The 23405-nt window shown below is 42.1% G+C and overlaps 2 protein-coding genes across 2 annotated transcripts; both read left to right on the forward strand.

The window, feature by feature from the left end:
• Positions 1-204: 204 nt before the first annotated feature.
• On the forward strand, positions 205-2965 carry LOC144525959 (U3 small nucleolar RNA-associated protein 14 homolog A). Its single transcript, XM_078263053.1, has one exon. It carries the CDS (start codon positions 306-308, stop codon positions 2646-2648), a length of 2343 nt encoding a protein of 780 aa, XP_078119179.1. The 5' UTR covers positions 205-305; the 3' UTR covers positions 2649-2965.
• A 10036-nt stretch (positions 2966-13001) lies between these two features.
• Positions 13002-22530, forward strand: insig2 (insulin induced gene 2). The gene is made up of 7 exons (XM_078263055.1): positions 13002-13146; positions 14401-14613; positions 16179-16351; positions 20063-20187; positions 20508-20674; positions 21650-21749; positions 21952-22530. The coding sequence occupies exons 2-7, from the start codon at positions 14492-14494 to the stop codon at positions 21991-21993; spliced, it is 729 nt and encodes a 242-aa protein (XP_078119181.1). The 5' UTR covers positions 13002-13146; positions 14401-14491; the 3' UTR covers positions 21994-22530.
• Positions 22531-23405: the final 875 nt, after the last annotated feature.

Here is a 23405-nt window from a genome sequence, read left to right on the forward strand (position 1 = left end):
AAACTGATAGATCTTAAGGAAACCGATACTTTCTTACATTTTGTAGGAAAAAAAATCTCTATGCGTGTATTTCCTATTTTCGTTATTGTTTATTTCAGTTATTGTTGTTTACAGGTATCTCCGCACATTGATATCCTGTCATTAGTGCAGTCATTATTGCATCTTTTTGTATTTTAAGGGAAGGAGATATTTTTTGCGACAGTGCTGGTCACGTTGCGGCGTATACATTTACGACAACGGCTCCGTTCACGGCACACGTGTGTACAGCCAAGTCCATTCCACTCTCCGGCGGTGTTTACTCCAGCATGGCTAAAGTTTCCAAGAAGAAAGTGAGTAAAAAGAGTCTCAAGAAGAGCTCCAAGGGGACAGCTAAGATCGCAGAGGTGAAGCCAGATGTGGTCTACGATGACGACGGTGATGATGACGATGAGGAGGATTTATACAACGCGGATGAAAACATCACCAGTGAAGAGGACGAGGACGGCGAGGATGAACGAAAACGCCACAAGCTGCTGGAAGCCATCAGCGCTATCGGTGGTAAGAGGAAGAAAAAGCTGGGAGAGAGATCCGAGGCGGCCGTCCAGATGTCTGAGTTTACTGTCAACGCGGAGGGAGAGGGCGACAAAGTCGACCTGTCTGACCTCATCGGGACTATGGAAAAAACCTCCGCTGTCCCGGCCAAGGCCAAGAAGCAGCTGAAGAACCTGCAGCGCAGTGCAAAGACCATAGAGTGCCCTCTCAGCAAGCAGGAGAGCCAGAGGATCCAGAGAGACGTGGCCTTCCAGAAGGCAGCCACAGAGGTGAGCCGGTGGAAAGGGATCATCAAACAGAACCAGAGGGCCGAGCAGCTGGTCTTCCCCTTAAACCAGGAGCCCTCTGGCCCTAAACCCATGGAGAGGGTGGTGACCGGCTGGAAGGCGCAGACCCCGCTCGAGCAGGAGATATTCGCCCTCCTGTCCGCCAACAAGCAGCCCATCCACGACCCCGTCCTGACCCCGACCGAGGAGGCTTCAATGAGGGCGATGAGCCTGGAGGAGGCCAAGATCCGACGCGCAGAGCTGCAGAAAGCCCGGGCTCTGCAGTCCTACTACGAGTCCAAGGCCCGGAGAGAGAGGAAGATCAAGAGCAAGAAATACCACAAAGTGCAGAACAAGGCCAAGCGCAAAGATTTTGTGAAGCAGTTTGACGAGATGGTGAGGTCGGACCCTGCCGCTGCCTTGGACGAGCTGAATAAGATGGAGCTGTCCAGGATGCAGGAGAGGATGTCGCTGAAGCACCAGAACAGCGGAAAGTGGGCCAAGTCGAAAGCCATCATGGCCAAATACGACGAGGGGGCTCGCAAAGCCATGCAGCAGCAGCTGGAGGTGAACAAAGAGCTGACCCAGAAGCTGGTGACCTCGCTGAATGATAAGGAGGAGGAGGAGGAGGAGGAAGCAGGCGACGCAGAGGTGCTGCCTGATTTTGTAAACGATGCGGAGCAGGGACTGGATTCTTCAAATCCCTGGATGAGAGGGAAGCTCTCAGAAGAGCCCACAGAAAAAGAGATAAGTGACACTGTGGTTCTTAAAGCTGAAGGGCCTGGAGCGGGGGGAAATACAGTTGTTGTTGAAGAGGAGGAGGAAGAAGAGGTTGAGGAAACGGAGGAGGAAGCGCTACTCCGAGAGTTTGACAGCAGGAGGAAACTGCGTCAGGCTCAGGAGACTGACATCATCGTATCTGTGGACGCGGCAGATGACCCAGACGCATCAGACAAAGAGGAAGAGGAGCTTTCGGAGTTCACGAGCCTTTTCCAAGGAATAGCAGACAGCCGTCGGGAGGCTGAGGCCGAGCAGGCTGAGGCAGCTGCAGACGCCAGCCACACGGACACTTCAGCTCAGCTGGAGGAAGGGCTGATGAGGATCAGGACTCTGGAGGATGTGGAGCTCCTCAGTCAGGAGGCCGCTGATGAAGCCCCTGTTCAGCCCCAGGAGCCCCCGGCCACAGAAAACCTGGCATCTGCAACTCAGAAGGCAGGCAAAAACCGAAAAAGGAAAAGAGGGATCGAGCTGAAAAAAGTGCTCACCAAAGAGGCAAAAGTCATCCAGGTGCCACTCGCTCCAACCGTCGAGGACGCTGAAGACTCGGACGAAAAGCTGGACCAGAGGGGGCTCATCAGAGAGGCCTTTGCCGGAGACGACGTCGTCTCGGACTTCCTCAAGGACAAGAGGAAGCAGGAGGACGCAGGGAAGCCCAAGGTGGTGGACCTGACGCTGCCCGGTTGGGGCGAGTGGGGGGGCACGAACCTCAAGCCGTCCCGCAACAAGCGCAGGAGGTTCAGGATCAAGACGGCGCCGCCTCCGCGCCGAAAAGACCAACACCTGCCGAGCGTCATCGTGTCGGAGAAGAGAAACAGCTCCATCAGCCTCCACCAGGTCAACTCGCTGCCCTTTCCCTTCCAGAACCACGCACAGTTTGAGAGCACCATCCGCTCGCCGCTGGGCCGCACGTGGAACACCGAGCGGACTGTTAAGAAGATCAGCAAGCCCAAGGTGCTCACCCAGCTGGGCGCCATCATCGAGCCCATGGCTCGGGAGGAGCTGATGAAGGACAAGAAGCAGGCTTCCACTGGGAATACAAGTATTGTGGACTCACGGAAAAGAAAACAGTAACAGTAACAGTAAATAAAGAGAAACTACCCCAGCAGGTTGTTAGTAATTCTCCACTTACTCAGCTACTATGTAGACATTCAGGTCTGCGTGGCTCTGTGTGTGTGTGTGATGCTGTGATCAGTTTACTTCAGTCCATGTTGTGAGAATGTTTCAGCGTCTAGAGAGCTGACATCATGTATTTGAAAGTGATTTTCAGGAGCCTTTATTATTGTATTCTTGATCGCAGGCTTGTGGGTTAAATTGTTAACAGCTATTACTCATGTGTATGTATTGTGTTGTCTAAAAGCGGTGCAGTACATTTACAACTGAAACAGTAACTGCTTCCCAGTGTTTTTGTTCCTCACACATGCACCTCCAAAGCAAAGGTTGTCATATTGTAATGTTTAGAACTGGTGACCTAGTTACCAGTGGATCGTGTAAAATACTCTTCTTCTTCATTCACATCGTTACTCAAATACAAGTACGTAAGTAATAAAAACAGCAAAACATCCCCAAGTTTAAAGAAACTAGTCATTATGCAGGATGGCTGCGTTTAAATGTTACATTATTATAGGTCTATAATATATTCTATTCTTGAAGTCTTATTACTGATGCAGTAGTCTTAGTTGCATTTTAATGTTGTTGCTACTTTATGTAATGGGTAGTTACATGTATGGTATAAATATATATTGTACTTTTATGTATTTCTCATTATGGGTTTCTAATACCTGAATCTAAACTAGTTACTATCGCTTTTAGATAAATGGAGTGGAGTAATAAGTACAATATGTTCCTCTTGATATGTAGTGGAGCAGAAATATGCAGCGGAACATGGAGATATCAAGTACAAGGACGTAAGAATTGTAATTGTACTTAGAGTACTGCACTTATGAGTAGAGTAAATGTACTTATTCACTGATTTGAATGACAAGCACTGTTCAGGCAGACAACTTAATAATCCAAACAAGTTCATTTAGCCTGCTATTTCAATTTCTAAGTGATTTTTTTCTTATAGGACAGGCTTAAAGTTTTTTTTGTCATACCTTGACCGTTTCTTGACCGACTCTGATGTCCTCTTCAGAAGCGTCACGTGATGTTGCTGTGACGTCTCCCGTGGGTGTGATATATTTAGTTTGTGTCACGTGTAAGAAAAAAATCACTTCTAGACAGAACCTAAGCCAACGTTCCATAGTGAAAGATACCGAATGATCAAGCTGAATTACAAATACAGTGTATGAAATGAAATGAGTGCAACAGCTTAGAACGAAGCGATGGCATAAGCTGGTTACCGATATATACATGATGACAAAAAAAAGGCTTAACCCTACATTGAAGCTCCATTAGGGGGAAATGCAAGGTGAATAGAGTGGGAGTCAAAGTCACACGGTCCAAAGAAAAAGGTTGTGTCATTCATTGAATCACAATATGGAAAGCAAAAGTTGGGAATGATCCTAAACTATCAATGTCACATTTGGGAGGAAACATGACTTTCCCTATTTTCTGTTAATGACTGAAAGCTAGACAGTTTGATTTGTACTGTTGTACTGATTCAAATCACATTTTTTAAATCATGTTCTTGTATAGCTCTTGTCTTTGGCTTCTGTTTTCAAAATGAAAAAGGGTTTATAGACAACTATGGTTATATTCCTCAAAGTAAGGTGTATCAAAAAAATTTATTGCAGTGCCTAGTATTGGTATTGTGAAATATTTTATTGGCACTAACATAAAAAAAATGATTTCAAACAATACCTATAATGTATAGCGCTAAAAACAATTAGTCAATTAATATAATAGTTGATCACAAGAACATTAACCTGCAACAGTTTTGATAGTTAATAAATCGATTTTTGTCATTTTTCAAGCAACACAGTAGGACTGTACTACAGAACAACTTGCTTTTCTTTATTATATCATAGTAAAATACATATATTTGGGTTTTGTACAAAACAAGACCTCATGTTGACCATTGGGGAATTGGGATGTTCTGTCATTTACTGACATACAACAGACCAAATAATTAGTCAATTAATAGAACAAATAATGATCATATGAATAAGTAACATTTTGTCAAAATAATCCTCAACCGTAACCCTAAAAATGATAAACAATAATGACATGTTATGGGGAAATATCTGCATCATTTACTGTTCTATTGGCAAACTATTGCATTCACATTGCTGTGTAATGCTTTTAAGGCTGTTACTTAACGGGAGACACTGCAGGTGAATAGGAACAAAAAAATATAACTAATAGATATTACCATGAAACTTCCGCAGTTGATTACATAGTGTTGTCTTCACGCCAACCATGCACTTTTTTTTTGTCCCTTTTTTTGACCCTTTTTTTTAAAATGTTTTTGTCTTTTTTTGACTGACGCTTTTGTCCACTACCACCAGTACTGTCTACACGCCACTCACCAACTTATTACCACTACTGTTACACTTAGTTTTGGAATTCATGGTCAATATACCTCTTTTAAAGGAAATTATACCACATTTTTGAGTCAAAAAAGCAGAAATGATGAATGATTTTGACTAATATTAGAGTAATGTATGTTGATGGATAATCACAGACTGGTGTATGTCAAAGTTTAGTCCGAATACTGTTTAGACACCGTTTACATTTTATTCAAATGCTATAAAATTGAAGAAAACAACTGAAAATGTAATGAAAGTATAGTGATCATTAATTGTAATTACAATTGTAATTGTAAGAGCGTTGTAGGGAACCATCCATGTTATTTTGGGGTAATTTGGTTAAAAAGAAACCCATATTTCTGATAAAGACATTTTGATAAGGGGTCAAATCTGACCCGAGGACAACATGAGGGTTAAGACAACTATCTTTTGTATTACAAGTTTTCTGGAATTTTATGTTTAAATATGGAAATGAAGCATTATCTTGTTAAATATGCACTAATTTGCATACATTTCCAGAAGAGAAATCTGAACATTAGATAAAGCTAGGTTCAAAATTCTGGATAATAATATTGGATATCTTCTTTTATCACTGCATTAGAATTATGGTGTCAACAGTCATAAAAAAAAATCAATTTTCACTAAAATGTTACATAAATTAGGCTGTGATTGGTATCTGAACAAACCCCTCAGTAAAAACCTTCAGGATATAGATAGGAGTGAAACTGGGAAGTTAGGTGTATGTAAGTGCTACTTTTAAGCCTTTAAGCCTTTAAAGATATACTGTATAAAATCCCACACATGTTGCAAGACATTACAGGTGATAGGGTAAAACAAATAACTAACAGATATCAACATGAAACTTCCCCAGTTCATTTGTTACATTAAGACATGTATTTTTAAGTTTTCTGAAATCTTTTGTTAAAATATGCAAATGAGGCATTATCTAATGCTAACATTTGCAGAATGTAGGAGGAATTTGGAGGTGAAAATACACAAAGTGTAAAATAAACATCTAAATGTGTATTTTAGATGTTTTTTCCCCCCAATAGTCTGAAAGAAGACATGCTATGGAAGTAAAATAGCCCCAAAAACTCAAAATTGAAAAATGATTTGCCTGGGGTATCTACCTTTAACTTATAATAATTTCCTGCCATCAATCAAAAGAAAGAAATTAGCTTTAACATCCTGGTATTTTAGGCATTTTTACAGGACGACAGATGAAATTGTGTCATTGAGACCTATTTGAATGACGTAAACTGACCAGCAGGTCTGCAGACATGACGCAGCCGCTCACACTTGATTCAGCACCGGTGAGTGTGCACGCTCCCACTGGCCTGCCTGAAAGAAGCAGAGGGCCACAGTTATGAGTCGTACAGCATCCAACAACAGCGTTTTACAAGTTTGTGCTTGACTTCCTCCCACTCTCTTTCTCATACATACTGTAGATCTTTAAGGCCGTTCAGCAGTGTCTAAAGGAAAAGCCATTACAGTTGGGTTAAACCTTCACACATGGGTGAGAGTGCATACTTTGGCAACTGACATCTCTGTATTTCACATGATAGACAATCTATTAAAGTGGGGGATCCCGTAATGGACTATGCATCAGTTCAGGTAATGGTTGTCAGCTTGAGTGCCCGAGAGGCAGTGGAAAATTCCATTAGAAACCTTATAGTTACTAAATCAGTCATTCTCCATCTCCCTCTCTATCGAAACCACCTTTTTGGGGCAATTACTACAGCTTCATTCAGCTTTCAACAATGAAAAGAGACCTAGTCCTTGGACTTACTCCTGCGCGCTGGACTGCAACAAGATCAGACAGTGATTCTCACTCAAATATATGAAGGCTGCTGTGACTGTAAATCAGAGAGCTGGGGGTACGAATGGCCTTACAACCCCCATGATGGAACATGTTTTTCTCCATTATGCCCATTTGTAAGATCTGCTTAAACATTTGTTCTAGGATGGCGTATTTATGCTTACCTCATTGGTTGGTTGCTAAGAAATTGAAGATGATACAGACTCCTATTCCCTGATCAGCTTTTAAAGTGTGTTATGGCTATGAGATGTGACAGAAGACAAGGGTTCTCTTACTGTATTTATCATCATGCATAGTCATTCCAAACTGATTTAAGAGCAGTAAAGCGGAGTTAAATACCCATAACAGTCACTTTCTACTACACACTAGCAGTAGATGTTCAAAGCTGCAGTTTTATTTGCCACTGCTGCTTCACTACATTCCAATTGGCTTGGATGTCTGTGCGTGAAACAATCTGATAGAGGACTCTTATTCATTTCGCCATGTGATCCAAGGCCCGACTCCATTCCCATCCTGACAGGTGTAAGATTAACTTAGTTAGGTGCAGAGGCGCTCATGCGCACCAAATTAAATTAATGGAACAAATTTCCCTCCTAATTAAGATGAAAATACGTGTCAGTTGTAACCTTGCTGAGCACTAATTATGTACAAATGATTTATCATCTGTTTCGTCCTGAATAGCAATGGGCTCACCTCTCCGATAGCCCTGGCTGGCTGTTAAGAGATGGGCCCTGATTAACACTGACAGGTTGTGCTGCGAAGAAGCTGCACGTCGCCGGCCAGCCAATCAGAGCTGGCCTGAGCTCAGACTCTCCTCCCTTCCATTAACCTACATTGAGTGTGCAGCTGAGCATCACTGTGCCTCGGCTCTCCTTCTTGTTTCTCTCCTCGGAATGAAAATAAAGTACATTCAAAGAGGAAAGGTGGGGGTGATAGTGTGACTGATGCAGGCTGATGGAGCAGGGGAGGGGGGGATGAGAGTGTAAAACCTGAACTGGGGATGAATCCCAATAGGTGTGCCATTTCTATTGAGACTGGATTAGCACATGCCTGTATGATCCAACTAACAGAGGAAGATGAAGCGTCTTTAACAGGCTCTCCACCTCAAATGACAAATTGAATAACGCAGAATACAGTCAAGCTCATACATCAACATTTTATGCCTGGCGGCGGATAATTGCTTGTAAGTGTCCTAGAACAAAAACCAAGTGTGTATCACCCATATAGCAGCCTCAGGCCAGCAGGTGGTGCAATAGGTTAAGCCTGCCAAAAGCTAATGTATAAATTCCTGTGGGCTGAAATATCAAAATAAACAGGGCTTCATTATACAATTAAAGCCTAACCGGGATATTCCATCTTATTTCCTTGTGCCTTGCAAGTACAGATATATTTCAGTGGGCAGCAGCTCTGATTAGCATTAGAATCAGAGTCCCTTGTGATGCTAAGGACACACCGGCCAATCTGTAATCATTGTTCCGCAGGCTTGCTCACAGGGGATATAGCCTGCTTTGTCATTATCATTCAATATGCCACACACATGCTGGCATAGATTCTGTGGTGCTGCCAGCAACAGGGCATTTGCATTTCCTTCTCACAGTTCCAAGAACCTGCACAGACAATCACGCACCACAAATTACTCCTTTCTGTTTCCACCGCCTGAATATGAAAGATGCCTTTCCTTCCTGTCTGCCGCTAAAGACAGAGAAAAGCCCCCTCATTCTATGTCTCATTCCCTCCTTGTGTGATTCTTCTCCTGCAATTGTCTGTGTGTGTGTGTGTGTGTGTCATTAAATGTCATTCTGTACAGGTGTCAGCTCCAGCCATTAGGGACCATTTGACTTTCTATTGTGATTTGGGGTTATTTAGCCGACACCTACCGTTGCCACAATTTGCTCGTTGGGTGTTTCATTGTTGTGGTGAATGTCTGTATGCCTGCACAAGGGAGGTACCTGTGTTCTCCAGCTCATTTCTCTTTTCTTTTTTTTAACTGAGCATGTCTTTCCAAACCTGGCTATTCCCCTGCTGCTGGAGACATGGCACAGCTGCGGTTAATGCAGATTCAGAGCATGTCAAGCGCACACACACAGAGACAGAGAGGGAATGTCAAACACTCATTTTGACAGAGACCCACCACATTTCTGCTGCGAGACCCGTCCGTGTAGGTTGTTGTAACATTCATAATAGAAATAAACAAAATCGTGTGAAGGAATTGGAAATGCGTCTTTCATTTGATTTCAACGTAAAAGCAAGGAATTACACATTTCTGTATGTCATTATGACACTGATTCTTATCCTTCGCAGGACTTGTCATGTCATTAAAGATTACATTTTTAGGCATCATAACGCAGAGTGATAGGTCATCCCTAGCATGTGATTCTTTCACTGAAAAACAAGAGCAGCAGCCATTTTCTTTTGTTGCTCCCACACCCTTTCCCTAATTCACGCCTCTGCCTGTAGCGAGAGAATCGGGGGCTGCTTGGCAAACAGCATCTCCCACATCATGGCTGTCTGGGGATTGGAGGATGAGGCAGGGAGGGAGGGGGTTAGAGGTTAATTATAGACAACAGAGAGGTCACGGGGCCTATTATTTTGGAGCGGGGACCTGTAACGGTCCAGTGGGGATGACATTTACGACGAAGGCCCGGCCCCACCCCTCCATCACCATCTACACCCACAACCCACCCTGCGCACGCCATCACTCACATTTATACTGAAGGAGCCGACAGTGGGACTCAGTGGTCTGATAATGAAAAGGCCCTTAGCGCTTGGCACAGGCAGGATGATGAATTGAATCCCTGGCTGTTCTCTGGCTGCGTCAGGGGGCCTCCAAGTAGCCCTTGACAACTAATCGAAAGCCCCCATACCATCCTCTTACCTACTAGACTTCCTTTATCACTCTAATTATTAGGGTTAAGTGAGTCTCCCATGGGACTGTGAGTAGTAGAGTGCAAAGAATCTGCCGAGTCATCTTATTAGATGAAAAATAAATGGCATAAGCATAAATTAGCTGCCTGAATCTGATGATAGTGAGATGTAGCCATGTTAAGATCGTTCTTCCTGGGCCTAAAGGTTGGCTGTCACAATTTGAAAAATGAAATGAAAATGGCTTTAGATATGACAACATACACAAATATGTATTAAAGCATATGGTTGGTGATACTTCATATGATACTTTATATTTTTGTTATTGGGGGAAATTATCCACTGAAATTATCCACTGTTGTCCAAAAAATATTAAAACACATCAATAAGTGTTGACTGGGTGACATGTTCCATCACCACCATGAACACACACACAGTCTGTCTGACTGCTTTCACCCTCTATGTGAAACGCTCCATATTAGCGCCTGTCTCTTTAGCCCCCCCCCCTTCAAAAAAAGCCCAGTCTGCTCTGATTGGCCTGGGAAAAAATATGCCAGACCTTTGCAAAGGTATACTGATAAACAAAATATCCTGCTTGATCTACTTAAAAAGGAAAAAATGAACGCAACTTCTCACATCAGATTAATATCACGAAAGGCTAGTCTTTGTACAAACTATTTAATTTTGTGTATGTAAAAAATACATTTGCAAGTAAAGTCAACTTAATTTAATTATGTAGATCAAGCGAGATTTCTGAAAGTGTAGTTATTTTAGAAGAGTTGTGATTTGATTTGACCAGATTAGCCTGGGGGTCATGGAAACCTAATGCCACAGGGCTTTGGTGGGCTCTTAAAGGGCAAGGGCTGATGTTTTTATTTTAATTTTATTTTATTTAACCTTTATTTAACCAGGTAGGCCGTTGAGAACAGGTTCCCATTTGCAACCACAACCTGGCCAAGAAAAGCATAAGCATGTATGCAGGACATACAGTTTTACATTCAATACAACACAGAAATACAGAATACAATAGGCTACATAAAATGCAGATTAAGTAAGCATTACAAAGCCGGTGCAAAGGGAGGTGTAAGTAAGACGATGGCTATGCGAAAGTGATATGGTAATAACACAATATACATGAATAGGCAGTCTACAGCACTGCTGAAATGTAGTGAGGAGTCAATATACAGTTAGTGCAAATAGTGGTCTGGTTAGTGATATATAGGTCAGCAATAACTCAGTTAACCAGACTAGAAAGTCTATATAAATGCTGAACGTAGTGAAGAGTGTGACTCACAACCAGGACCCAATGAAGTGTGCTGAGCTTTAAAGCAATGAACATGAACAGTGATTGCAACTCCCGGACCATCACGTGATGCCATGGACCCCAAAAAACACATTTCCCTATAGACTTAGAAGGCAAAAGAGACATCTATAAATCAGCGGATAAATTTTTTTTGGGAGTGTCACAACACACCTAATTAAATCCAGGTCATATTATACATCCATGCCAACTACAATCATGGTTCCCAAACCTGTGGCTCCTCCCACTCGGATTCTATTGGAACAGAGTTGGGTGGGTGGGTGTGTGAAGATTGGCTTGGATTATGTAAATACATATCGTCGAGGTCAGAAAATCCACAATGTCTAATGTTTGGAACAAATGCAAATTAACTTCAAAACTATACATATATATGTATATTACTACTATACTATATATATGAATGTAAATATACAAAATGTTAATGTTTCATCGTTAATGTCATAGATTTAATTATGCTACTTTATATCTGCTCAGATTTTTTCTTCTTCTGTATAGTACCCAAGTGGTGGGTGGAGATACTCATAAGGGGGACGGTAATTACTAATGAGCCTGCATGGGACAGGAAGGTGAGCCAAGTCTGAATGGCTTGTTGAATCCCAGGTTTTCTAATTTTAGGCAGCCCACAGAAAACTGGCTGGGTTTTCTTATTTCACAGTTTGTGAATTGGAAGGAACTCCAAATATCCAAATGTATATACACAGGCACTGAAAAAGTGAGTTTTTAATGATATGTGCCCTTTAAATCTACTTTAAACAAGGCTTTCAATTGCTATATGAATACATAAATGCAGTTCTAATTTCTTAGGAACTAGTAGCCTTGTGTCGCCTTTTCAATTTCTTTTCTTTTGTCTAGATTTCTTTCAGTTTGTTTGGCATCATCACATGCAATCACAGCAGCTTGCTCTGAGCTTTTTCTCTACTAGGATTTTCGAAATCTGTAGCATGAAAACTACAGTTAACCGTGATTAAATTAACTCTGAGCTATGGTGGAATGAGAGAGCATGGATAGTCTGTTTATATTCAAACTATTGTGTAGCCAGATATAATCCCTCAAACCCCATCGTGAGCAGCAGGTCTCAGTCTCGGTCTGAAACTACATCCATGGTCTCAGTATGCTAAATACAAAATGGAGTGTAAATGGGATTGAGGATTAAGAGTGATCCACTCCGCACTGTGACTTTCTCACCTCTGCATCTCTGTAAGCCTATTAGACGACCACAAGAGCAAATCAAATACGTTGCAGAAAAAACATAGTGTGCGTTTGTGTGTGTGTGTGTGTGTGTGTGTGTGTGTGTGTGTGTGTGTGTGTGTGTGTGTGTGTGTATGTGTGTGTGTGTGAGAGAGAGAGAGAGAGAGAGAGAGAGAGAGAGAGAGAGACACACACACAGGCACAGACACAGACAGACCCACCCACCCACCCACCCACACACGCCCACACACACACACACACACACACACACACACACACACACACACACACACACACACACACACACTGTTTGTTTATTTTGATATAGAGCTTTAAATATCTGTACCTATGTATATCTAAATTCTGTCTTTACGATTGTCTTAGAATTTATTTATTTTTGTTTTTGTTTCATATTGCTTAACTTTTGTTTTCATATTTGCCATGTAATAAATCCATCCTAATATTGTTTTAATGTTCATGTAACTGTTTATTGTGTTCTGTCTGAATATTGTTTGTTGATGTTTTGGCAACATTGTTATTGAAACTTTCATGCCAATACAGCCCCTTAGAATTTGAATAGCTCTCTCCAAAATGCGACTTTAAACATATTTTCAGTATCTCTCATCTCATTTTCAAATGTAAAAAATCAACATTTTAATATATTAACCTAATTTATGATGTTATCCAGCTGTTCTACAGTAGTTTGGGGTCGGTCGTCAGTTTTGTGTAACGTCTTTACGTCATGTCACGCTGATTGGGTGGATGTGGTTCATTCATCTCAGATAGATAGCCGGAAGTAGTCTCAATAGGGAGAGAAGAAGGCTAATTTATTTCGTGTTTTGCAGCCTGGTGTTAAACGCTGAGCTATTTAAATGCCATATGATTGTATTGGAACTTCTCTGTCAACATAAGGTAAAAGTTATTTTTGACCTCAGCCAGTGTACTACGACGGGTAACGCCAACTGTGAATAACAAATGCAGTTAGCTGACGTTAGCTAACCTATAACGTTAATCAGGCTAGTCAACTAGCTAGCGTCAAGCTAACTAATTTAGCATATCCGCTGCGTTCATAACTACATTTCTTATAAGTAACGTTATTTACTGTAATGTAGCTAGGTGTTTCATTGTCTCATTTTAACTTACTCACCAGCAGCAAGAATCTAGTGAAAGACAGGCAAATGCTGTTGACGCTGCTTAATGATTAGCGTTTAGGCTAGCTAGCTAAGTTCGTCAGGTAGCTAGTTAATTGCCACAGCAACCCTGTCGATAGCTAGCTAGCGTTAAGTCACTATAAAGTTCTAAAGGAGGCTGTGTTAAAGTAATGCCTTAGATGACCACACAGAGTCACATGAGGTGAACTAACCCCAGTGTGTGCCTCTTGTATCATCATCGCACGAGAGGCACAGTCTGGGCTAAAGGTGAGCGCAGTCCAACTCAAGAACCAGAATGATCTTAAAGTCAAATTTACAGAAGTTTAATGTTATGAGTAATAATAAATAGATGCTAAATCTTTGTTTATAAGTGTGTGTGTGTGTGTGTGTGTGTGTGTGTGTTAGGGCTGCACTATATCAGGAAAATATCTCATTGCGATTATTTTGACTGATATTGCGATTGCAATATTTGGAGGGAACGATCATGTATCATTATTCTCATTTTCATTGACTAATATTACATCTTAAATTAAAATGATTATAGTGTGATTTTTGCGAGGATCTGTACCAAACAAAGATGTTGTTTTGTAGTCTGTAGGATACATATTTTGCCTTTAACAAATATTGCGCCCCCCATTCTGCGATTTGGATATTGCACTAGTCCATATTGCGATTTCGATAACATTGCGATTAATTGTGCAGCCCCAGTGTGTGTCCCAGTCTTTGATATGTGGCTTTTGATTCAATTAGTTATCTAACACTACCTCATCATTCATTTAGTAAGCCATTGATAAACCATGAAGTCAATCAACCTCATTTTGCAGCACTTTTAAAAAAGTTGCACTTGTGTCAAAAAGTATAACCTTTCATTCTAATGGTCTGATTCCCTGCTAGGACGACAGATGTATGTGTATGTTTGTGGATACAGATGGTCTAAAATGACTGAAATGGCAAATTGTGTTTTAGGGTGGATTTTACAGTCTTTCTTAATTCCCTGCCTGTCCTTGTTTTTCAGCTTGGCCTGGGATGTCAGAGGAGGACATTGAACTCACTGGCGGATGAAGACGTCACATACTTTTCTATATTTTCCTGACCTAGGCTTATGAATGTCCCTAACACTGACAGCCATGAGCGACAGCACAGTGACCAGCAGCCAGCAGCAGTGGTTGGGGCCTGGGCAGATGCCACGGCCTTCCCGGGGCCCCTATATCTCAGTCATCACCAACAGGTTAGTGCTGCACCTTCTCCACATTAGCTCACCTAAAGAAGAAAAACATGATGACCAAAGGCAGGGACCTACCTTGTTTCGATCCTGCCGGTAGCTAGCTCGGCCTGCTAGCTGCACGGCGGCGTCCGGGATGTGGCCATTAGCTGCAGCAACCCCAGTTTGCTAGCACCGATTTTGGTCGTTTTTTCCCCCCTATCGATAGTACTCGGTGACATCTAGCGATCAAAATTCTGGTACAAATCGGCCAGAATTCTCCTATAACGTTAATGTCACAAACGCACATCGAGATGCCATGTAGGATGAATGTCCTCCGCGGTGACGGAGGCTTGACTTTGTAAACAGCCTGCAGTGCTTGGATTACTGTGAAATCTATCTGGAGTGGGTCAAACTGGCCAAACTAGCCTGCATAATTCCAGTCTCCAGTGTGCCAAGAGAGCGAGGCTTCTCCCTGCAGAACAGCATCAAAACAGCGCAGCGAAGTCGCCTTGGGAAAGGCAGACTCTTAACGTTATACGGATGGCTGTGCAGAGAGAGACACTTATTACACTATTATTTTACAGTATTATTTTACATATTACACATATACAATTATTTTGATTCAAGTCGGCCCTTTATAATTGTATGAGCCAGTTTGTTTGTACTGTTGTTTGTATGGTTTTATTTCCAGGCCTATTTGATTTCAGATCGGCACAACGTTATGTGCATTGATTTAATTCTTTTGGCCTCTCTAGACTACATTTCAATACAAATAATATAAATCTACATTCCTTGATGATATTCTTTATATAGCCTGCCTATCAGTTGTTTTTAAGCTCAATAAACATGGAACTTTTCCCATTTGACCGGTAAAATGAAACCTTACAGCTTACATGACCAGTTCTTTTTCTAGCAGAAACACTGCTTCTAACGCTGGGTTTTACGGGCAGCCTTTTTTTCAATTGCAACTCCGCTATTGCTTTGCAAAAGTTAACTCTGAGTCAACTTTGGAGAACGGACAGTCAGGCGGACAGACGTGGGATCTTCTGTGCTAATTTCAAGGTTAACGCCAGACTCCGTCATGCTGGTTGTGTACTGATATCGCGAAACAACTTCTCACCTCGTTGCGTTTTAATATCCACGCCTCTACTAATTATTTCGTGCCTCCACGCGGGTGATAGCCGTGGCGTGATGCGTTATGTTGTGTGGTTGTCCTCCGTTCGTCTCGTTGTGGTGAACGCGAGACGCGTAGGGTCTCACGGACCCTAGGGTCCGGCGTAAGCATAAAAAGACCCTTACCCAACTATTGTTTATTTATTAATTTTTTTATAAAAATGAAACCTATTTAGTTTTTTTTTTTGCAGCAGAGTAGCAGCAGTCAGACTTCTCATGATGAGACAAAGACCGACAGGACGGTGGCTGAGGATTTGGTGTGAAAGTGCAAAACTGCAGAATCAGATGATTTATATCCTGTATAATAGACTATATTTATATCATTTATTAGTGTGTTTTCTTGTCAAATTCACTCAAAAAAAAAAAAAAAGATCCGAAACTAGATTGCAATGACTCCTTTTGTCTCTGCGTTGTAGGACCACCAACCTGTTGATCCGAGGAGCCCTGCTGTTCTCTGTAGGCGTCTTCCTGGCCCTGGTGCTGAACTTACTTCAGGTGCAGAGAAACGTCACCCTCTTCCCCCCCGATGTCATCAGCAGTATCTTTTCCTCAGCCTGGTGGGTGCCGCCCTGCTGTGGCACAGCCTCAGGTATGTCCTGTCGGGTTTATTTTAATCTTTACATTTAAGCACACATAACACAAATTAACTTGTGGCTAAACGTACTGGTTTCAGATGGCCAGGAGACCGTTTTAAAATGTCACACCTTTCATTCACACACTAACTGCCAGATCTAGTGGCGGCCACACGGAACACACCAGGTGACGTTGGACTGCAAACCAAAGTGGTTTAGGTTACACTGAGAGGAAGTTCGGCCACAGTAAACACACATTTCAGTGGCCTAAAGACACGAGTGAGTGGTTTGGCAGTAGGGGTGGGAATCTCTAGGCACCTCACGATTCGAGGGTCCATATGCGACGATTTGGGAATGAGAACAGGTTATGCACATATGAAGTCACATTTTAGCAGCGCTTTGACCACATGCTTCAATCCTGTATTCTCTAAGACATATGGTGCAGTCACATATACACAGCAACAACACTTTGGCTCGGTCCGAATCCGCAGCGGTAGGCTGCCTGAATGCTGTGGAGAGAACGACTGTTTTTCCTACCTTCCCACTTTTCTTTTATATCCAGAGTGTTTCCTGACTCGTGTGATTGTAAACATGTATATATTTGGGACACAATTTTTTTACCCTCCTTTTTTTTTTTTTTTCCCATAGTCCTTTTAAATCCATATTCTATTAACAGTTGTTTGGGAGTAGGTGATCGCTTAAGGTAATCCATTCCTTATGTGACATTAAGTAATATTTATAAAAGTCTTTGGAGTATAAACCATTTATTTAGTATGATTTTAAAATGTCTTCTTCAAACATTTGGTCTATTGTTTCCTTTCTCATTCCTTAAACCCAGCGTCTTATTTACCCGGCAGAAACTCCACAGTATTTGAACTCTTCATTTCTCTTGATATCGTCTCCTCATCTTGCATTCAGCACTTCCACAAAGTTGTGCCACCCAGTAATATCATTTTAAATTATGGAGATTAAAGCCTACTTTATTTTTTGGGTAAGATAACAACTTCAATTCAATCGTTGGTTTACTCTTCAATTCAATTTTGATTCTATAGTGTCAAATCATAACCAAAGTTATCTCAGGACACTTTACAGATAGAGAAGGTCTAGACCCCAATTTATAGATTAGAGACCCAACAATCCCCCAAGAGCAAGCATTTAGTGCAACAGTGGCGAGTAAAAACTCCCTCAGAAACTCTTGGTGGGCGGCCATCGGCTGCTTCCAGCTGGGAAACGGAGACACAGATGCAGAAATATGATTTCATAATAATTATAGCAGCTGGCATGATGCGCAGTGGCAATTATAGTAATTCAGTTTACAATTCAATTGTATTTACAGTATTAAAATCATAACAAGAGTTATCTCAGGACACTTTACAGATAGAGTAGGTCTAGACCACACTCTATAATTTACAAAGACCCAAGAATTCCAGTAATTCCCCCAAGGGAGTAGCAGGGCACTGCAGGGTGTAGCAGTGCGTAGCAGAGAATAGCAGTACATAGCAGGGTGTGGAAGTGCGTAGCAGAGAATAGCAGTACATAGCAGGGTGTAGCAGTGCGTAGCAGAGAATAGCAGTACATAGCAGGGTGTAGCAGAGAATAGCAGTTTGTAGCAGGGCACTGCAGAGCATAGCAGGGTGTAGCAGGGCAATAAAGATAATAGAACTATGACAAGAAATAATACTAGTAGCAGTGCAGGGTGTAGCGGGCGTCTAGCAGGACCACGGCAGCAGCTGCAGACACGATCCAAGGAAATCTTCTGCCATATATATGTGGAAATCAAATGATCTAGCACTTTAAAGACTGATACCCCTATCCAAATGAGTAATGAATGAAAAAGATATACCAGCCTAAGAAGTATATCCATCCTAACTGTTTCAGTTCTACAAAATAATGAAAGTGGGAGGATCTCCCACCGTGTCAGATCTATTTGAGCAATTAATCTACCAAAATTTGCTTTACCATTATAACTGTGATGTTTCTGCGGTAAACATAATGCCTAGACAATGCTAACCAATTAAATGTGACCTCCTTGTCCAACTGAGTCTTCAACCCACCAACATCATAACCCCTGATTTCAATTAATTGACACCATCCCAAAATTCTTCAACTGTCAAACATGTTGGCACAGAGTTTAGAGGGTCACTAATAAACAAAATGACATGATCTGTGTACAGGGATATTATAGGAGTTCCTCTTCTGTCAGATATTTCCTGTATTGTATGATTCTTTCTTATCATTTCTGCTGTGTTCCAAATATAACCAATTGTATAAATAGAATCTATTCTGTGAAATGCTTTATTAGCACTTACGCTGAGAAGAACTGAAGGTTGTTTAATTGTTTGTGCCACTGAAATTATGTTTAGGGTTTGTCTAATGTTATGTATTCCCTGTCTGCAGAGTATGACCATATACACACATACACACACAGCCTTACATATGAATGCACAGCATGCTCACCAGGCTCGACTAGCTGCATTATTGAAATGTTGTCCCCTGGGTGTAAAGCTGTGGGTGGAAATGCAGCGCCGACTGCTCCAAAGCACAACAGCTCGAGGCTCTCTCTTTCCCAGACACACCACCCCTCCTGCAGAAGCCAGTCGCTTCCACTTGTTGCTAACACACACACACACACACACACACACACACACACACACACACACACACACACACACACACACACACACACACACACTCACTCTTACACTTTGTCCCCCCAGGGAAGGGCAACTGCGTTTTGTTGACAGTGCAGAAATTAATTAGTTTTGAAGCCACATTAGTTAGGTCAGAGGTTATTAGGATGTGAGCTGTGATGCAAATCACGGCAGTTTATTATTTTTCACAATACTAACTGGCAGTGTCTGAGTGTCACTCATGATTCATCATACTCATCTAACTTATTTATTCATTGATTTGTTTGCACACACAAACTGACCATAAAGTGGGAAAAAACTAGTTTTTAAATCAGTCGACCTAAAGTAATGACTCTATAGCGCAACAGATAGTAAGCGTCCAGTTTTGATATAGAGCCACAGTTTTGTCTTAATTTGATTGGCTCATTGTCAAAAGAAGGTTGGCCAGCAACGATTTAAGAACGGAAAAACATCAAATCATACTCTATTTTACAGGGGCAATAAAGTGTTACCATCTCACAGATTTGAACCTCTGTTCTCCCGTACCCGCGAAATATTGCCAATCACATCAAACAAAGGCTCTGGCCCAGGGGCCCCCTGGTCTCACATTGCCAGACACACAGCGCTTTGGAAATAGGTCTGGCTACATCACTGATCTATTCTGGGATAGGGGAGAAACATCCTGGCTTGTTCTTATTTCTTTGCTGTGCCTGATATACTCACCCAGTCGTGTAACCTTTTCATCAGGATGTGATGGTCTTCTGTGTCAAATGCCTAGCTGAGGTCAAGACGCACCAACGCGGAACAATTCCCCACATCAGAGGACGTTAAAATATCATTAGAAACCCTCCGAGCAGATTCTGTAGAGTGCTGTTTCCCAAACCCTGATTGATGATGATCATAGATAATGTGTCTCTCCGACACAGCATTTAGTTGCTTGGCCACAACCTTCGCTAACATTTTTGACAAAAATGCTTATTCTCAGCAAAACGATTACCTCCAGACATGTTGAGTTTGCCACCGTAGTAGTGAAAGCTGATTGTGTTGTGTCTTGATTTTCTGCTCTATGTTTATTCTCTTTCTTTTTTCCCCTCGCAGCAATGATCGGGCTGTTGTACCCCTGCATCGACAGCCATCTGGGTGAGCCACACAAGTTCAAGCGGGAATGGTCCAGTGTGATGCGCTGCGTGGCTGTGTTTGTGGGCATCAACCACGCCAGTGCTGTATCCTTAAAGTTTTGGAGCTTTATGCATGTGGTGTTGTTCAGTTCAGTGGTTAGGGTTAAATGCTGGTGGGAAAAACGGCCCGGTCCGTCTAAGACTTTGATAGCTTACAGTATTTCTCCCCCGTGAATATTGGCAGAGGCTTGTGTGTACACTGTTGTGCATCAGTGTTTAAGCAGAGGAATGCACTCTGATGATTTGATGGCTAACTGGGTAAAAGGTAGAGCTGTACTGTACTTCTGCACTGTAACGCAGCTGTGTAAACACGTTTGGAGCTACCAGCCGTTGACTGCTTGGTCCTTGACCCTACCTTTTGTCAGAAAGTGGACTTTGCCAACAACGTCCAGCTGTCTCTGACTCTGGCGGCGCTCTCCGTCGGTCTGTGGTGGACGTTTGACCGCTCCCGCAGTGGCTTTGGCCTGGGAGTCAGCATCGCCCTGTTGGCAACGCTGGCCACCCAACTCCTGGTTTATAATGGAGTCTTTCAGTAAGTTCCCTCCCACCTAGTTTGCATATTGACAGAGTGTGGAAACCAAAGGACTATGATGAACAGAAAACATATATTGTTTATGTAATTAGGGCTGCAACTAACGATTATTTTTATAGTTGATTAATCTGTTGATTTTTTTCTCGATTAATCGATTAGTTGTTTGGTCTCTAAAATGTCAGAAAATAGTGAAAAATGTGGATCAGTGTTTCCAAAAAGCCCAAGATGACGTCCTCAAATGTCTTGTTTTGTCCAAAACTCAAAGATATTCAGTTTACTGTCACAGAGGAGAGAAGACACTAGAACATATTCATATTTAACAAGCTGGAATCAGAGAATTTTGACTTTTGTCTTAAAAAGTTACTCAAACCGACTAATCGATTATCAAAATCAAAGCGATTAATTTAAGATTTGACATCTAATCGATTAAATGATTAATCGTTGCAGCTCTATATGTATTGCTGTAATTTTCTGTGTATCAAGGAATTTTTAAAGACTGTATAGCTCCATTATGTTTTGCCAGACAGAATACCAGCTGAGATCAGTTGCATTGTTTTTTTTAATCAGAGCAGCAGTTTTCAGACTACATTATGTGCTTACATAATTGCAAAAGGGTTCTCGACTGTTGTAGAAAGAAGTGGCTGATCTTTAACGCAGTATCTACATTGCCCATTATCAGCAACCATTCATCCAATGGTCCAAAGGCCCATTCTGTTTACTAATCTGATGTCATTTTAAAAGGCTAACTGAGAAAACATTGGAGAACCCTTTGCAATTATGTAACAACATAATGTAATCTGGAAACTGCTGCTCTGATTAAAAATCAATGCAACTGACCTCAGCTGGTATTCTGTCTGGAATGGAAATGTCTAAGTGACCCCAAACTTTTGACCGGTAGTGTAGGTCAAAGTTAAGTGTTGGTATGTATTGTTTAAAGAATCAAGAGTTGCTGTCATGTGCTTCTTCTCTGCACAGGTATACTTCTCCAGATTTCCTATATATTCGCTCCTGGTTACCTTGCATCTTCTTCGCAGGGGTGATAACTATGGGGAACATAGGACGGCAGCTAGCCTTGGTAAGAAATTGCAAGAACTTCAGTAAATCTGCTGTGCCAAATCTCAGTTGTATTAGATTCATGCTGGTTTCTTAGAGTGGACTGTAAAATAAAAGTGTCCTAAAGTTATACACTCATACACCGGCCATGAACACCGGCCATTCAGCTGTTCTGTCAACAGTGTTTTTTTTTTTTCTTTCTTGCTTTTGTTTTTTTTTCTCAGTATGAATGCAAATTCATTCAGGAAAAGACCCATCAGGACTGAGGGATCTCATCAGGCCTCTGCTCCAGATGACGTTTAAACCAGAGGCAGGTCGGAGAACATCTGCACGCAGCATAGACCAGGACTGGCTGGCCCCGGATCAGCCACTTAGGCAGGAGTGCTGGACTGGTGCTTTCTGCCGGACAAGACAGTATTTTTGATTGGCTCTCGTCAGCCCATTCAGAGCTCAGGGGGGGGCGGGCACTTGCTATATTCTAACCTGAGCTGAAACCAGCAATGAGAGCAGAGTTTGTTGTGTGTTATTTTTTTTTCTTCTTTGGTGCAGTTTATCTCTACTTACCTTGAAGGGATTAGCAGCGAAGCATCTATCGTTCTTCAGATCAGCTCGAATGTTTGAAACCTTTGGCTTTGTTGTGCCAAACACAGTCCCACTGGATCAGTTTTAAATACTGCTCTTATCTCCTGAGTCTTTCACATCCTTCACGTATCGGTGGAGAACACACAGCCTAGTTGACTTGTATCTAAACAGATATGCATCTACATACCAGACTGTTTTATTAAATGATATTATTGAATTAGCGTATGTCTACATTTCAGTTTTCTTGATAAAGGAATGACATGTACTGTACGCTTGTCTGCACTGGCAGTGAGGACACCTGTAGCAGATTACTACCTGCCCCGCTCGTCACCAACACGTGCAGTATTATCAGATCTGAAGAATGAAAGGATACATGGAAGGACAGTGCTTTTAGCCTGACATCGCCAGACCAAAGAGTTAGCCTGAAACCTCTCAGTTCATTTTCGATTTCCAAGCGGTGTTCTCAACCGCTGTAGAGCAGAATGCCTCTGGATGGAATGGGACAGGCCTACAACCGACCAGAGCAACCAAACGTATGCTAAGCGATGGACAAATGTAGACCGACTACAGCGTGCCGAGGTGAGCTGTGACGAAGTGGCATCCGAATGTCTGTGAAGGAGTGTTGCCGTTTTTGCCATCGGCATTTGAAAATGGTACTTCAACAGAAAGTTCCACATCAGCTGCAGATATCTTGGCTGTTTCCGAAAATGCCTCATCGGCACTCCTTTAAACTAAGCTAGGTTAGTGCAAAGGCTCCACAAGTTATGAGACCATGATCTGGTCGGAGGGGGACCATACGATGTATCTGGTTCCCAGGCTACAGAGCGGTCTTATTGATTGTTCAAAGCTCCGAGGGTTTTGGTTGGGAGTGAATGGTACATTTAGGAATTTTACAACGTCTTAGGGAATTAGTTTCAGCCATGCATGAACACAGGGTTGAGGTTTAAACGCATTAAGATGTTTTGTGAAAGATTTCCCTTATTGTAGAACCATTCATATCTTTGTAAGTACTGGGACCAGGGATCGACATTTATCCACACATAATCTGTAGCCTTTTCAGTTTCCTGGTTAAAAAATAAAGGCCAAAAATCAGAGT

This window comes from Sander vitreus, chromosome 11, assembly GCF_031162955.1.
Source record: "Sander vitreus isolate 19-12246 chromosome 11, sanVit1, whole genome shotgun sequence".
Taxonomy (NCBI): Eukaryota; Metazoa; Chordata; class Actinopteri; order Perciformes; family Percidae; genus Sander; species Sander vitreus.